We start from the raw sequence: 15,235 nt of genomic DNA, 5'->3' as shown, positions 1-15,235 counted from the left end.
ACAACACATCCATCCTAGGACAAGCCAAACAGAGACATGTACGAGAAATCCTAAAAGCATGGCATCAACAAACACATCGACTTGGACCCCATTTACCACCCTCTGAGAAAAAGAACAGCAAATTACATAACCGCAGGAAATGGCATCACTACAGGAAATGACACCACCAACCTAATGAAACCAAAACACAAATAGAACTCGGGTCATAACACCAGTGTTTCACCAATGACTTACTGATGATGTTACCTAGTATGGTAATGAAACATCTGAAAACGAACCCTCCATCTCAGCGAGCAAACTTACATCCAGAACCTCAACCTGAGTTACAAACCTTCTCAAAACTTGCTAACACATCTCGTTTCTAAAGTCAAAGGTTGTAAATTTGAGCCCATAGATCAGTATACCGTAGTTTGTTAGTCAACAATACGACAGTACTGGGCCATTAATGCACTTTTGGAGCTGTTGCCTTTCAGATGACCAGCAGCAAACATTCCTGCAGTACCTGGCCAACATATATTGCCTTAACTAACATCACTAAAAAGTAGATTATTGGATTATTTATTATACATCATAAACAGCAAGAGCCACAGGTCTACAGCACAGAAAAAGGCCCTTCAACCCTGCGCCAAACACCTAACTATTGTAATCCCAATATCCGGCACTTGGCCCATAGCCTAGACATTGCAAGTATATATCTATATGTTTCTTAAATATTATGAGCATTTCAGCTTCTACCAGCCTTCGAGACAATGAGCTCCAGATTCCCAATACCCTCTGGGTGAGAAAATCCTTCCTCCACCCCTGTAAACCTCCTGTCCCTTTTCTTAAACCTGTGCCACCTGGTCATTGATCCCCTCCACCATGAGGAGAAGTGTCTCAGGGAGACATATCAGATGAAGGGAAAAACCATCTTGAGAATACAAAGAAAATTCACCCAAAACAAGCCAGTTACAGCTTCCTCAGACTAAGTCTGAGCAAATGCTCTCAGCAGGGAGATCATGATGACTCTTCACAGAGGTTTTGGGATTTTGCTGAGGTTAAGGTTAATATGCATCAGCGTCTTTTTATAGTGTCTGTCATGAAACTTGCAAACTTTTATTTTTGAGATATATTTTATGTTTTCTTTTTGTTTAATAAAGGTTTCATTCTGTTAGAAATACACTGGTAACCTCTTCAATATTTGGCTTGTACGTTTCAAAAAGTTTGGATCTAACAAAGCACGCTCTGGAATCTGACACCCAACCTTAACATCAGCTAAGATCAAAACACAAAAGAATTACAAGTTCTTGATCATCTTTTACAATACAAAATTGTTGCTCTATTTATCCAAATGATCTGTACACTTGCACACGCATAAACTGCCATAATTAGCACGAACCCTGAATGGCACAATGAAGTACACAGATATGAACAGATGAATTTGCAGGCTACTCAATCCCTTGGGCCTGTTCTGTCAGTCAATGACATTTTAGCTGATCGGATTATTCCACATTCCTGCCATCTCCAATAACATTCACCCCATGCATACCAAGCTATTACCTAGGCCTTAAAGGTATTTAGGCTTTCCTTCATTTGCCCTTTGGAGGGAGAAACCCACTGTGGTTTCTCTTCCTCTGACAGTTTTGTGCTATGAAAGAACTGTCAGAATGGAAGTGCAGCTCCACATTTGAGGGACCCCTGAGGGGAATCTCCTCTCAGAAATGTGGAGCTCCTTCTTTCATAAAAAAAGGGCAAGTGGCAATCTGCACGAAATTTCTACTTCTCAGAGAATCCAGTCTCACATTTCTAAAAAGCACAAAAGGGGAAAGAGGAAAAAAAAAATCAAGTTTTACAAACAGCGTGAGCGACACATACAGAATTAGATTGCATACAGACTGGTGAAGGATACGCTATACCTCTGATCCGCTTAATTTTGCCAGGGTCAGTTAACTGGACAGGCTTTAAAAACCTCCGCACTGGGCACGAGAACATAACCTCACCGCCTCCTCCAGGGGCCATGCCTCTCCGGACTACCTTTCAAAGCAATCACAAAACATGCAATCACAAATAACCATGGTAACGCCATGTTTATACAGTCAACTTTCCATGATCTGGGTCCCTTGACAGGTTAGGTAAGGTTGTTGTCACATTCAAAGGAGACCAACATTTAATTTGCAGTTAATTAACTGTCTGTACTCATTTTATCATACAACTGATTTTGGAAGTGGAGAGAGGTAGTTGAGAAAGACTCGACTAATTTAGGGCCACTTCTAGCTTAAGAAAAGGATTCTCTTGGAAGGTGGATAGAAAAGTTACAAATATAACCTTTACTTAGACCTTAACAGACCTCAATACAAAAGTGCATTGTCTTCCATAAAATAATTTTTGCCAACTAATTTTTAAAGCAATCACATTTTTAGGTTTTTCAATCATAATGCTTAATGTACCAAAAATAGCACATCTTAATTTTTATATTTAAGCATACCACTGGATTTATTCAGCACCAGATGCAGCTGCTACTATTATCGATAAAAGCCTCTGGTTACCAATGTAATATCAAACCATAATAATTCACTGCTCTCAGAAAAAAAACAGCATTATGCTGATTCATCAAAAAGTGTGAAAAAACGTCTAGAACACTCCATCCACCGTGAAATACCCTGCTTTTTAGCAACTGGCAAGATAGTTGTGTATTTGCATTCAAAATGTTGCAAAATTGTTAGATGTTATGAGCACTAACCTTTATAAGACAATGCAGCAATAACCCATGTGATCTAGCTGCCATGTGTCTTTTGAAAATCAGGTGCAAGCTTTAACACAGACACAAATGGAGAAGCAGCTGGCAACGCTATGTGAGGACACACAGATTCTTGCCGACCAAAAGCAAGCACTGCTGTGCACTGCAGAACAAAAGGACTGCTGCTGAGTTAATCACAAAATGGAATGGCGATGAGAATGGAATCCCTGTTCAAAAGAACACCAGTGAGTCCTTGCTACTGGAAGTCTACTCAAATATGCTTAGGACAATGAGTGAAGGGGACTTTATTTAAAAGGATACTGGAAGATTGACCCAGCAGGTTAGGGAGCAGACTTTAAAATTCATTCATGAGATGTGGTGTGTCACTAGCTAGGCCAGTATTCACTGTCCATCCTTAATTGCCCAGAGGTTTGAGCAGCACGAGATGTCCAGGGTTTACTTTGTCTGTACCACAGTGTTTTAATTACCTAGCTTTAATTAATGCTGCTTTCAGTTTGTTTGCACTGTAAAAGCCTTAAAATTTTATATCTTGCCATGCAATTCTTTTGCATCAGTCACTGGGAAATTTGAAAAAGTTATTCATCTCTGCAGGAATCTTAACACAGCAAGAGCTTGCATCAGGTTAGAGACTGCCAGATGGAGAGTTAAGTTTGCTTACTCCACCTCAGCACCATACAAGAAATTATTCTTGTGAATACTGCTGGAATAATTGGAATAGATGAATTTTTCACTCCAAATTCAATCTCATGTCTCTAAGAAATAACCTTGCATTAGTCCAAAACTTTAACCTTGCACGATTGCAAAGCAAAAATGCAAAGCACTTCATAGGTATATAATCAAATAAAGATTGACACCAAAATAACTTAAACGTTTGACCCAAAACAAAAAAAATCAGGGACGGTCTTAAAATTGAGAATGGTGGAAAGACTGAGATTTAGGGGTTAGATAGCTGAAGGTACAGCGATTGGGCTGGGGAATGCACAAAAGGCCACAATTGGAAGAAGAGTTCTCAGATACTTATGGACTGGATGAAGTTACAGAAATAGGAGGCAGGACCACAGAAAGAGCTGAATAAGAAAATGCTAAAACTCTAGGAAGCCAGTAAGGTCAGTAAGTGCCAGGTCTGATGGATGAGTGGGATATGGTGAGAGTTAGATAAGAGTGGCAGAGTTGTGAACAAGCTCAAATTGATAGGATGTGAAATAAGATGACTGACATCAAATTATGAGAGAAACATGCTTAGAATTATCAAATATATTTTACTTCCAGCCAGATAATTTGAAGGTTTAAATTCCACCAGTTTGTTCCAGATCTAAATTGAAGTTGCAAAGAAAAGGGAATGTCTTGTTCAACTTCTGTTATAGTCTTTAAGGACAACATTTGAGAACATGCTTAACCATTTTGTAGCAAGTAAGATGCAACATCAGAAAATTTAGAAAAAAAGCTTCTTTTAAAAAATTGCACAAAGTACATTTTACTTGATTTTCTTCACAGCCTTTACAACTTTACATGAAAACTTCATTAAAAAAAACACTTTGTATTTCTCCAGGTGAATGCGCCTCATAAATAACATTCAAGACAACAGAATTTTTTTTTCAAAATTAACACCTCAGTTATATTTCATTTGGGCCTAATTTGCTACTACAGTCTGTAAAAGGAATGGCATTAAATTCTGCCACATCATATAAAGGGAAAATGTGTCTTAAAAGCTAGCAACAATTTTCTTACCTTGAGCTCAAATCCTTCACCATCTATACCAAACCGTTTCATTAAGGGAAGGGCTGTCATCTTAAGAGTATCAACCTTAAACAAGGGATGAAAGGATGGAAGATGATATTAAAGCCAGAATTCATTGGGTGTACAGAATGACCAGATTATATGTTTTCTACACAATAAACTCAATCCATTAGAAACATATTCAAATGTTTCTCTCCTTTAGTTTCTCAAGTAAAAATGAAAAAGGAAAATAGTGTTTTGTTTGGTCAGTGAATGCACAATGCCACCATTAAGTATCTTTGTTAAATTTTCTGACTGATAAAATAACATTTTAAGCTTAGGCAAAACCAAAATGGACATGTCTGAGGGGACTGGGAGCGGGAACTGAAATGGTGAGTGACTGGGAAGTCAAACTGGCCCTCTCTGGCCTGGTGAAGATGCTCAGCGAAACGTTCACTTCGATTACATTTGGTCTCACCAATGTAGAGAAGGTCACACTGGGAGCATCGGATGCGGTAAACTAGGCTGGAGGAGATGTAGGTGTACCTCTGTTTCACCTGGAAGGACTGGTTGGGGTCCTGGGTGGAGGTAAGGGAGGTGGTGTACTGACAGATGTTGCATCTTTTTCAGGTGCCAGGGGCAGGATCCAGGGGGTTGGATGGGTCGGTGGGGAGTGTGGCACAAAACAAGGAGAGACAAAGGGAACTGTCTTTGCGGAAGGCAGAGAGAAATGGCGAGGGCAAGATGTTCTGGGTAGTAGAGTTTAATTGGAGTTGGCGGAAGTGTTTGAGGGTGATACATTGGATGCAGAGGCTGATAAGTTGGAAAGTAAGGAGAAAGAGGGCCCTATCTTATGTTTTTTGGGGGGGTGGGGGGGGGGGGCGCAAAGAGGTTTAGATTAGTGAAGCAGAGAATGGAGGAGGTGCAGTGGAGGGCTGTTTGGATGACAGTGGGGAGAAAAATTATTTGAAATTGAAGGACTTCTGGGATATTTGGGAGTAGAACAATTCCTTATCAGAGCAGATGCAAAGACACGGAGGAACTGGGAGAACAGGACGGACTTTTTGCAGGATACAGGGTGGGAGGGAGTGTTGTCCAGGTAGCAATGAGTGTATGTGGGTTTATAGTAAACATTGATCCATTTTCCATTTGGAGATGGAAACGGAGAGGTCAAGAAAGTGGAAGGAGTCCAAGATAGAGCAAGTGAATTTCAGGACAGGATGGAAGTTGCTAGCGAAGTCGAAGAACTGCTCCAGTTCAGCCTGTGTACAGGGTGCAGCACTGATGCAATCATCGATGTACTGGCGGAAGAGTTAGGAACAGTACCTGTGTATGTGCTGAAGAGGGACAAAAGGGCAGGTGTAGCTAAGGCCCATGGCCATCTCCTGGAGTGGAGGTAAAATATCGGTCAGATTATTGAGTAACATTTCACTAAGGACCTCAAATCTGTTAATAACCCATCTTGGTTTCAGCATCAGCTCCAAAGTTGGCTGGCTGTGGGTGGCAGACAAAAAATGCGACACTGGAAAGGCACAGCAGGTCAGGGAGCATTGAGGAACAAGAGAATTGATATTTTGAGCATAAGCCCTTTGTCAGGAATTCTTATGAAGGGCTTATGCCCAAAACATCGACTCTCCTGCTCCTCAGATGCTATCTGATCTGCTGTGTTTTTCCAGCACCACACATTTCAACTGATTCTCCAGCATCTGCAGTCCAACTTTCTCCCTGACTGTAGGTGATATTGTATCTATCCTGATTAACTGACCTGCAACTAGGCCCAGGCTGCATCAAAAAGTACCAACGCTTTAAATTACAACCAGATTTTACAAAATGTAGTGGTTAGCTCAGTGAACAAATAATTGAAAGACCTGACCAACTAAGAGTTCTACTAAGAGTGCTGTGTAAGATTCTAAATGCAGTTTTAAAAAACCTGGAAATAAAACATTAATATTATTAAAAGTGACCTTAAGATTGAGAGATTGTCTTACAAATCCAACTGGACTGATGGAAGGAAGCATTACTCAGTCTGACTAAATGTAAATCCAATCCCATTGAAATGGATTGGTGCTCAAGTGCCCTCTGAAGTGGCTTGACAAATCATTTAGCTGTATCCAACCATTACACGAGACAACTAGTCTCAGCATTTCAGGGCAACAAATGCCAGTATCGCCAGTGAAAACGGGCAAAAGAAATACATTATATTAGCCAAAGCTTTGGCATCCAGATTATGTTATCAATGGATCAAATAATCAACATTGGCATCTCAAATATCTCTATTGCAAATTGAACTGCAACTTACAGAAGGATCTGTTTGATCATTAGTGATGCCTCTCAGGGTGGCTTTTAATGGTCTCTTCATAAAAGGAGCTAGATAGAGCAAGGCTTCCAGGTAATAGCCAATGGAGCGTTGTGGATGACAGTCATGTTCAATCCTTCCTCCGTGCAGAAGCCCTGGTTGGAAATTTAGTGTAGTACCTGAAGAAACAAAATGATAGTCAAAATGTATATTTAAAACATGAAAAAACACTTTAAATGATCATTCTATGGGAACATCTATACATGGCTTCATCAGAGCAGACAGATTTATGTTTTCCACTTATTGAGTTCACAAATTCATTTCTGTCAATTGAAAGCATCAAGCAAATGTCAGGCACAGGCTCATGAAGTGTGTGTGTAGAGGAAAGAACAAGAAATCAAGGCACTGTTATTGGCCAACTTGTCCTTAACTTGCAACCAAATTAGACTGGCAACTATGCCAGGTTATAGTCCAACAGTTTATCTGAAATCTCCAAAAGCTTGTAACTTTGTCCACTCCAGTCTAACACCAGCACCTCCACTTCATTTATGCAGACTGTATGTGGCCTCTCAGGAACATCCAATTAATGATAAACTTAAAAGCTGCAGCCTTTGTGGAGGTGTTAAAGAAAATCATGGTTAAATCTGATAACTCTACTGACAATGTTAATTGAAGAAAATATTTTAGCCAGTAGCTAAAATTCCTCTTCCTCCTCAAATTTTATCATCCACTTAGGGAACTAATGAGGCAGATGCAGCATCAATTTAATGACATATTGAGCTCTGTACCGAAGGGCCATCCTATGAAACCTGCTCTAGCTGTGGTGTAACTTGAATCCATATTCAGATGAGGACAATTGAAGCAAATGCAGAATTAGGATGATCAGAATGAGAAGGGAACTTGAGTCAGAGTTTGAGATTGAGATAGGAGTGAAAGCTACTGAAGTGGATAGACTCAATTTGTGGCAATTCAACAGAAAAAGGAATTAAACAGTAAGGTGAGAATGTAAGTTTCAACAATGAAAGACATAACATTTTGACCAAAGCGCCTTTACTGTTTCTTTTAGAATTATAATATGTAACTGTTATGCTCATACCTCTAGTTTTGAGAGAGAGAATTTACTATCCAACCCTTTAGTAATTCGGACCTGATCAGGTGAATTCAAGAACTTTGTGGGATGCTAGGGAAATAAATGATTGCTGGGTCCCTTTCTGAGATATTGTATCATTAATAGCCACATGAGGTGCCAGAAGACTGGAAGTTGGCTAACATGGTGCCACTATTTAAGAAAGGTGGTAAGGAAAAGCCAGGGAACTATAGACTGGTGAGTCTGACATTGTTGGTGGGCAAGTTGTTGGAGGGATTCCTGCGGGGCAGGATGGGTGTGTTTGGAAAGGCAAGGACTGATTAGAGATAGTCAACATGGCTTTGTGCGTGGGAAATCGTGTCTCACAAACTTGATTGAGTTTTTTGAAGAAATAATGAAGAGGATTATGAGGGCAGAGTGGTGGGCACAATCTATATGGACTTCAGTAAGGTGTTCGACAGGTTTCCTCACTGTAAACTGGTTAGCAAGGTTAGATCACACAGGATAGAGGGAAAACTAGCTATTTGGATACAGAATTGGATCAAAGGTAGAAGACAGAGGGTGGTGGTGGAGGGTTGCTTTTCAGACTAGAGGCCTCTGACCAGCAGTGTGCCACATGGATCAGTGCTGGGCCCATTGATTTTTATCATTTATATAAAAGGATTTGGATGTGAACATAGGAGTATGGTCAGTAAGTTTGCAGATGACACTAAAATTGGAGGTGTAGTGGACAGCCAAGAAGGTTACCTCAGAATACACCAGGACCTTAATTAGATGGGCCAATGAGCTGAGGAGTGGCAGATGGAGCTTAATTTAGATAAATGCGAGGCGCTGCATTTTGGAAAAGCAAATCTTAGTAGGATTTGTACACTTAATAGTAAGGTCCTAAGGAGTGTTGCTGAACAGAGAGACCTTGGAGTGCAGATTCATAGTTCCTTGAAAGTGGAGTCACAGGTAGGTAGGATAGTGAAGGCGACTCTGATAGAGTGTCATCTAGACTCGAATACTAGCTTGCTCGATCTCCATGGATGCTATGTGACCTGCTGTGATCTCCAGCGATTGTTGTTTTCAGTAGTGAAAGTGGTGTTTGGTATGCTTGCCTTTAATGGTCAGTGCATTGAATATAGGAGTTGGGAGGTCATGTTGCTGCTGTACAGGACATATTTAGGCCACTTATGGAATACTCCGTGTCATTCCCATCTCCCTGTTATAGGAAGAACGCTGTAAAATTTGTAAGGGTTCAGAAAAGATTTCCAAGGATGTTGCCAATGTTGGAGGGTTTGAGTTATTGGGAGAGGCTGAATAGGATGGGGCTGTTTTCGCTGGAGCATCGGAGAGGTCTTAGAGGTTTATAAAAATCATTAGGAGCATAGATCGGTTGAATAGTCAAGGTCTTTTCCCTGGGGTGGAGGAGCCCTAAACTAGAGGGCATAGGTTTAGGGTGAGAGAGGAAAGATATAAAAGGGACCTAAGGAGCAACATTTTCATGCAGGGGTGGTGCATGTTTGGAATGAGCTGCCAGAGGAAGTGGAGGAAGCTGGTACAATTACAACATCTAAAAAGGCATCTGGATGGGCGTATGAACAGGAAGGGTTTGGAGGGCCAAATGCTGGCAAATGGGACGAGATTTATTTAGGATGTCTGGTTGGCATGGACTAGTTGGATCGAACGGCCTGTTTCCGTTCTGTGCATCTCTATGACTAATTTTAACATGGAAGCCTTGCAGAATATGTAAGACATAGATTATAAACATTGTCCCTGAGCTTTACTAAGTCAATTACGTAAACAGCCAAAACTTTCAAGTAACTATGGTAGAATTTTAATTTAGTTGTTTGGTGCTAAGCTTGTAATTATGCCTTGTATTATAGCCTCCTAAGAATATTACTGCAGATTTTATAACATTTATCATGCATTCTGCATAGAACATTTCCAATCAAGCCCAGGCATGACACACAGGGAATAATGATTAACTATACTCCTTGGGTGAAAATGGATGTGGCGGCAGAGATGCAAGCAGTCAAGAACAGATATTAATCTGTTAAAAATATATTTTCGGCCTCATTTTAAAATTGCAGGACCAGATTTTGTTATAGTGGGGCATCTAGCAACGTCTGCTCTTAGTTAATTTGCCCATTCAGTTCAAACCTTTTTCCCAAAAAATGCCGAAAGCTTCACTAATGTTCGTGAGGGAAACAGGGCACCTGGCCATTAGTGAACGGGTTAAAGAAAACTGCATTATCTTAAACATTCAAATAAACAGGAGGAGAACGAAAGAGGAGGGGCAAGTGTGTAAATTTCATGTTCAATCAGAAAGAGGGGAAAGAAAGAGGGGATAAAGAGCAGAAAAAAAGGACATATTTAAATTTGGCCATTCTTAAAACCTTCTGAAGGACTGAGACTCATCCCTAAGAGTTCATTTTTGCCACCAAAGAGGTTGATGAGCAGTAATCACTATCTATCACATCATGAGGTGAATTATGGTACTGATCATTAATCTAAAATATCTGCACTGGGTTTCATCCATACCCACTGCACTGAAATAGTTTGAATATTCAACACACCTCAACAGTGGTGTGGTTGGCAAAAGGTTTCTTGCTGAGCTAAATACACACGTTAAAAATAGCAGTGATAGCATGCTGTCAAGGTTTTCAGAAAATTTAAGAATCAAACTCTTTTTGCAGCAGAGGTGGCAGCCCTTTGGTCCATCAGACCTACACCAATGAAGTATCATCTATTCCGATCCTTTTTTTCCAGCATTTGGCTCAGTTTTCTATGCTATGGTATTTTAAGTGCACATCTCAATACACATGCCTGGAGGATTCCTGCTCTACGACTCTTACAGGCAACAAGTTCCTGATACTCATCAGCCTCTGGGTGAAACGTTTTCCTCAAATCCTCTTTAAATTTCCCACTCATCTTAGAACTGTGTCCCCTGGTTACTGATCTCTCTCGACCAAGAGGAAATATTCCTGCATATGTCTGTCCCTCATAGCTTTGCACACCATACGATCATGCGATCTTTCCTCAGCCTCCACTGCCCTAAGGAAAACAACCCCAGCATATCTCCTCTCTGTGCAAAACTGAATTGCTCTTATACCAGCAACATTTTGGTGAATCACATCCTTCCTATACTGTAGTAAGGAGAAATGCATACAGTACTCCAGCTGTGGCCTAACCAACATCATACACAGCTGCATCATAACCATTTTGCTCTTATGTTCAATGTCTTGACTAATAAAAGGCACCAGTTGAGAGTGTGGTGCTGGAAAAGCACAGCAAGTCAGGCAGCATCCAAGGAGCAGGAAAATCAACGTTTTGGGCCGGAGCCCTTCATCAGAAATCCTGACGGAGGGCTCCGGCCCGAAACGCCGATTTTCCTGCACTTCAGATGCTGCCTGACCTGCTGTGCTTTTCCAGCAACACTCTCTGGACTCTGACCTCCAGCATCTGCAGACCTCACTGTCTCCTAATAAAAGGCACTAATCCTTTTTGCCATTTTCACCACCTCATCGACTGACCTGGTGTCTTCAAGTATTATGTACATGTACATGTACATCAAGGTCCCTCTCATCCTTGGCATTTCTTAGGGTTGCACTACACAATGTTTACTTCCCTGCCTTGTTGTTCTCCCAGAATGCATACCCTCTTCATTTTCAGGATTAAAGTTCCATTTGCCATTGTTCAGCCCATCTGACCAACCTGTCAATATCGCCCAGTAGTCTAAGGTTTTCCTTCTTGCTATTTATCAAATCAATTTCCACATGATCTGTGAACTTACTGACCATACCTTCTACATTCATTAATGTTATACAAACAGTAAAGGACCCAGTATGAAGCTCTGTGGTATGCCATTGTACAAATGTTTCCAGTCACAAAAACATGTTTCAAACATCACCATCTGCTTCCTGCCACCAAGCCCATTTTGGATTCAATTTATCAAATTGTCCTGGATCCTTTGGGCTCTGTTTCTTAACCAGTCAGCCACACAAGACCTTGTCAAAAGCCCTAATGAAGTTCACCTATATTAGAATAACTGCACCACCTTCAACTGCACACAGTCACCATCTTAACTGGTCTTCCATGAATTCATAAATGTATTTGAAAAGGTTAGATAACAAATGTGTTTTTTCTCTGAAGGTACGTGACCCCAATCTGTGTAAAATCTTCCACATTAATAAGTCCCAAATCATTCAAGAGATAAGCATTGACACTCTTTAGCTTTAGTTACATACAAAGAACTCACCAGTTTCATTTATTTCAATCCGGGAACCATTTGTTATTTTGTCCATCAATCTAATGAAGCTTGCTTCATAATCTGGAAGTATGAGGAAAGGAAATCATACATAAAAACAGTCAAATAGAGGAAATTTAACTTACAGTCTAGAAATTTTCATTTAAATCCTTCTTTGCCAAATTAGTGGTAAAACACTTCCAGTGCTCTTTGCACAATGCACATAGATAGCAGTGATAACACAAAGCCATGATTGCATGGCTTGCTCCCAATATACACAGTACAAAGAGACGCAAACATAAACTCTTGCACAAGTTTTATTTACTGGTTTCTGTAAACTTCTGGCCAATGAGGAGTGCACACAAATCAGCAAACTTCTTTGGTCAGTCAATTCAGGTCACATGTTTTTGTGAAATAAGGGATAAATAAATGCCACTATTTTGCATAGGAAAACTGGAAAACAATTTCGTGCAAGTTCGCTAATACTTATCCAACACAAGATGGTAAGCTTCAGACTGATGTTAACATTCTGACCATAAGATAGACCCGATGGGCCAAATGGCCTATCAGGGTTGGTATGTTTTCGACCCCATGCTCTTCTTTTCGCCATGTAACACTTGATCCCCTGACTAAACAAAAACCAAGCTATCTCTGTCTTAAATACACACAATGGCTTGTCCTCCACAACCTCCTGAGGCAATGAGTTCCACAGATTCACTGCCCTCTGGCTGAAGTAATCCATCACAGTTCTAAATGGACATACCTTCATTCTGAGGCTGCACCCTCAAGTCAGAGTTTCACTTATTAGAGGAAACATTTTCTCCATGTTCACTCTATCCAGGCCTCAGTATTAAGTTTCAAAGAGATTCCCCAGACCCCCTTCATCCTTCTAAACTCAAGAGTACAGATTCCAAGTCTTCAACCACTCGTCATTTGACAAGTCCTTTATTTTCGGGTTCACTCTTATGAACGCCCTCTGGATCTCTTCCAAGGATGGCACACACTTCCTTAGATATGGAGCCCAAAACTGCTCACAATATTCCAAGCAGGGTCTGACCAAAGCCTTACATAGCCACAATAGTACATTGTGAAAACGAAAACAAATGTAGATGCTGTAATAAAAACAGAAATTGCTAGACAAGCTCAGGTCTGGCAGCATCCAGACAGAGAAATCAGAGTTAATGTTTCAGGCTGAGTGTTCCTTTCCCAATTCTGAGGAAAAGAACCTGGGGTGAAGGGGGAAAGAGAAGGGAGGGACGGAGGGTAGACGAAAACAGGGGGTGGGGGGAATGACCTTAGGAGGATGGCATGGGGGCCATACATTCCCCTCCTGGGGGCAGTGAAGGAATGAGAGCCCCAGGGGGTGGGGGGAGATGGGGGTGAGAACTCTTGGGGGGGGGGGGAAGGAGATGAGATGGGTACAGGAACCTGGGGTGGGGTGGGGGAGAGACAGGTATGAGAACATGGGGGGTGGGGGAGCCCAGGGGGTGGGGGGAGAGGGGACAATAGCCGGGGGGGGAGGAGACAAAAGCCCGGGGGGGGGGGGGGGAAGAGAGAGGGAACAAGAGCCCAGGGGTGGGGGGGGAGGAGGGAACAAGAGCCCAGGGGTGGGGAGGGAGAAACAAGAGCCCAGGGGGTGGGATGGGGTGGGGTGACACAAGAGCCCGGGAGGGAGTGGGATGGGGTGTGGGCGGGGGGGGGGGGGGGGGGAGAGAGACAAGAGCCCAGGGGGCAGGATGGGGAGAGAGCCCAGGGGTTGGGATGGGTGGGGACGGGGAAGGGGAAGGGGACAAGAACCTGGGCGTGGGGGGTGTGGTGGTGGCGGGTGAGGGACGGGATTTCCTTGTCCCCAAACAGCGGGCCCCGCTCTGGCTCACCCTGCAGCCCCGGGTTCAGCTCCAGGCTCCTTATCCCGGAGATACACACGGTGCGGCCGCTCAGTACCGCCAGCGACAACCTCATCCGCAGGTAGCCGGCTCCCTCCCAGCGCACGGTCTGCCCGCAGCCACCCGCCATCTTCCTGACCGTCTCCCTCCACTCACAGACACAGACACGCACGCCGCCACAAACCCCGCCCCAGGCCTGGGTCATAGGTCAGGCACGCCCACCTGGTACAAACCCCACCTCCCGGGGGGGGCAGTCAAGGCTCAGTCCCGCCCCTTAGTACAAACCCCGCCCCTCTATGGGACGGGTCATGGGTCATGGGTCAGACCCGCCCCCCTCAGTACAGACCCCACCCCCAGGAATGAGGTGAGTTTTGCCCCTTAATGGAACACCCCTGGGAGAGGGTCACAGGTCAGCTCCGCCCCCTGCTGCCAAGGTGGTGAGGGAGAGGACTAATGTGAGCTCTTGCTTGGGGGGGGGTCCTGTTCAGTTATTAGCCCCCCCCCTCCTTCACCTCAAATATATCTAAATGTAGTCTTTTATAAGTAAAGAATGCCTTGAGTTTATTTTTGTCCTGTATATGTAAAGCCTGTGCACAGAATCGAATTGCTCTAGTGACAATCTATGTGTATAAAGTGTTTTTTTTTGTGAATAAAGTAGACTTTTGAAGTGAGGAAATGTTCTGAAGAGTGGTTACTGAGCTCAAAATGTGAACTCTCTTCCTCTCTACAGATGGTGCCAGACTTGCTGAGTTGCGCCCCAGCAATTTCTGTTTTTTGTTCCTCAGAGGCTTGGTCTCTGATCTGTCAACATCTGCCAACATTCAATAACCACAGACTAAGGTCCTCCTGATAAAGTATAACTAGGCACCATTAAAATGTCGGCCCCTTGTGGTGCCTCAAAATGAACATCCTTAGTTTCCTGTATAAGTAAAAAATACAATTGTTTTTTACAATAGTAGAGAAGCTCTGAGAAATGTCAAAAAACCCATATGTTATTTGCATCTTTTTCTCTGTGAAGTCTGTACGGATATGATTTAGAAACTTTATATATTTTTTATGAATATCATGTTGAAATCAAAGAAATATTTTGCAGTTTTATTACATCTTCAATGGAATTGAATGTCAGAATAAGTTTTCAGGGAGCATTGCAAAACGAAGTGTGACAAGGAGAAATTTGGATTGGAAATTCAAGTCTAAAATTGAGACAGCACAGAGGTCATAAGACCATTAAACACTGGAGCCTTCTCACAACTGTCACCAGTATATCTTTCCTTGGGTAAAG

At 42.3% G+C, this 15,235-nt stretch overlaps 1 protein-coding gene across 1 annotated transcript in view; it reads right to left on the bottom strand.

The window, feature by feature from the left end:
* Nucleotides 1-14,141, bottom strand: part of rcl1 (RNA terminal phosphate cyclase-like 1) — a 29,210-nt gene extending 15,069 nt beyond the window's left edge. The window contains exons 1-5 of the mRNA XM_072589112.1: nt 13,945-14,141; nt 12,080-12,151; nt 6,753-6,928; nt 4,466-4,540; nt 1,889-2,013 (exon numbers count right to left, since the gene is read on the bottom strand). Coding sequence (XP_072445213.1) covers nt 1,889-2,013; nt 4,466-4,540; nt 6,753-6,928; nt 12,080-12,151; nt 13,945-14,083 — 587 coding nt within the window. The 5' untranslated portion in view covers nt 14,084-14,141. The remainder of the gene's footprint in view (nt 1-1,888; nt 2,014-4,465; nt 4,541-6,752; nt 6,929-12,079; nt 12,152-13,944) is intronic.
* Between the last annotated feature and the right edge of the window lie 1,094 nt (nt 14,142-15,235).

Source organism: Chiloscyllium punctatum, chromosome 2 (genome assembly GCF_047496795.1).
Source record: "Chiloscyllium punctatum isolate Juve2018m chromosome 2, sChiPun1.3, whole genome shotgun sequence".
Lineage (NCBI taxonomy): Eukaryota > Metazoa > Chordata > Chondrichthyes > Orectolobiformes > Hemiscylliidae > Chiloscyllium > Chiloscyllium punctatum.
This window is presented reverse-complemented; position numbering and strand designations above follow the sequence as displayed.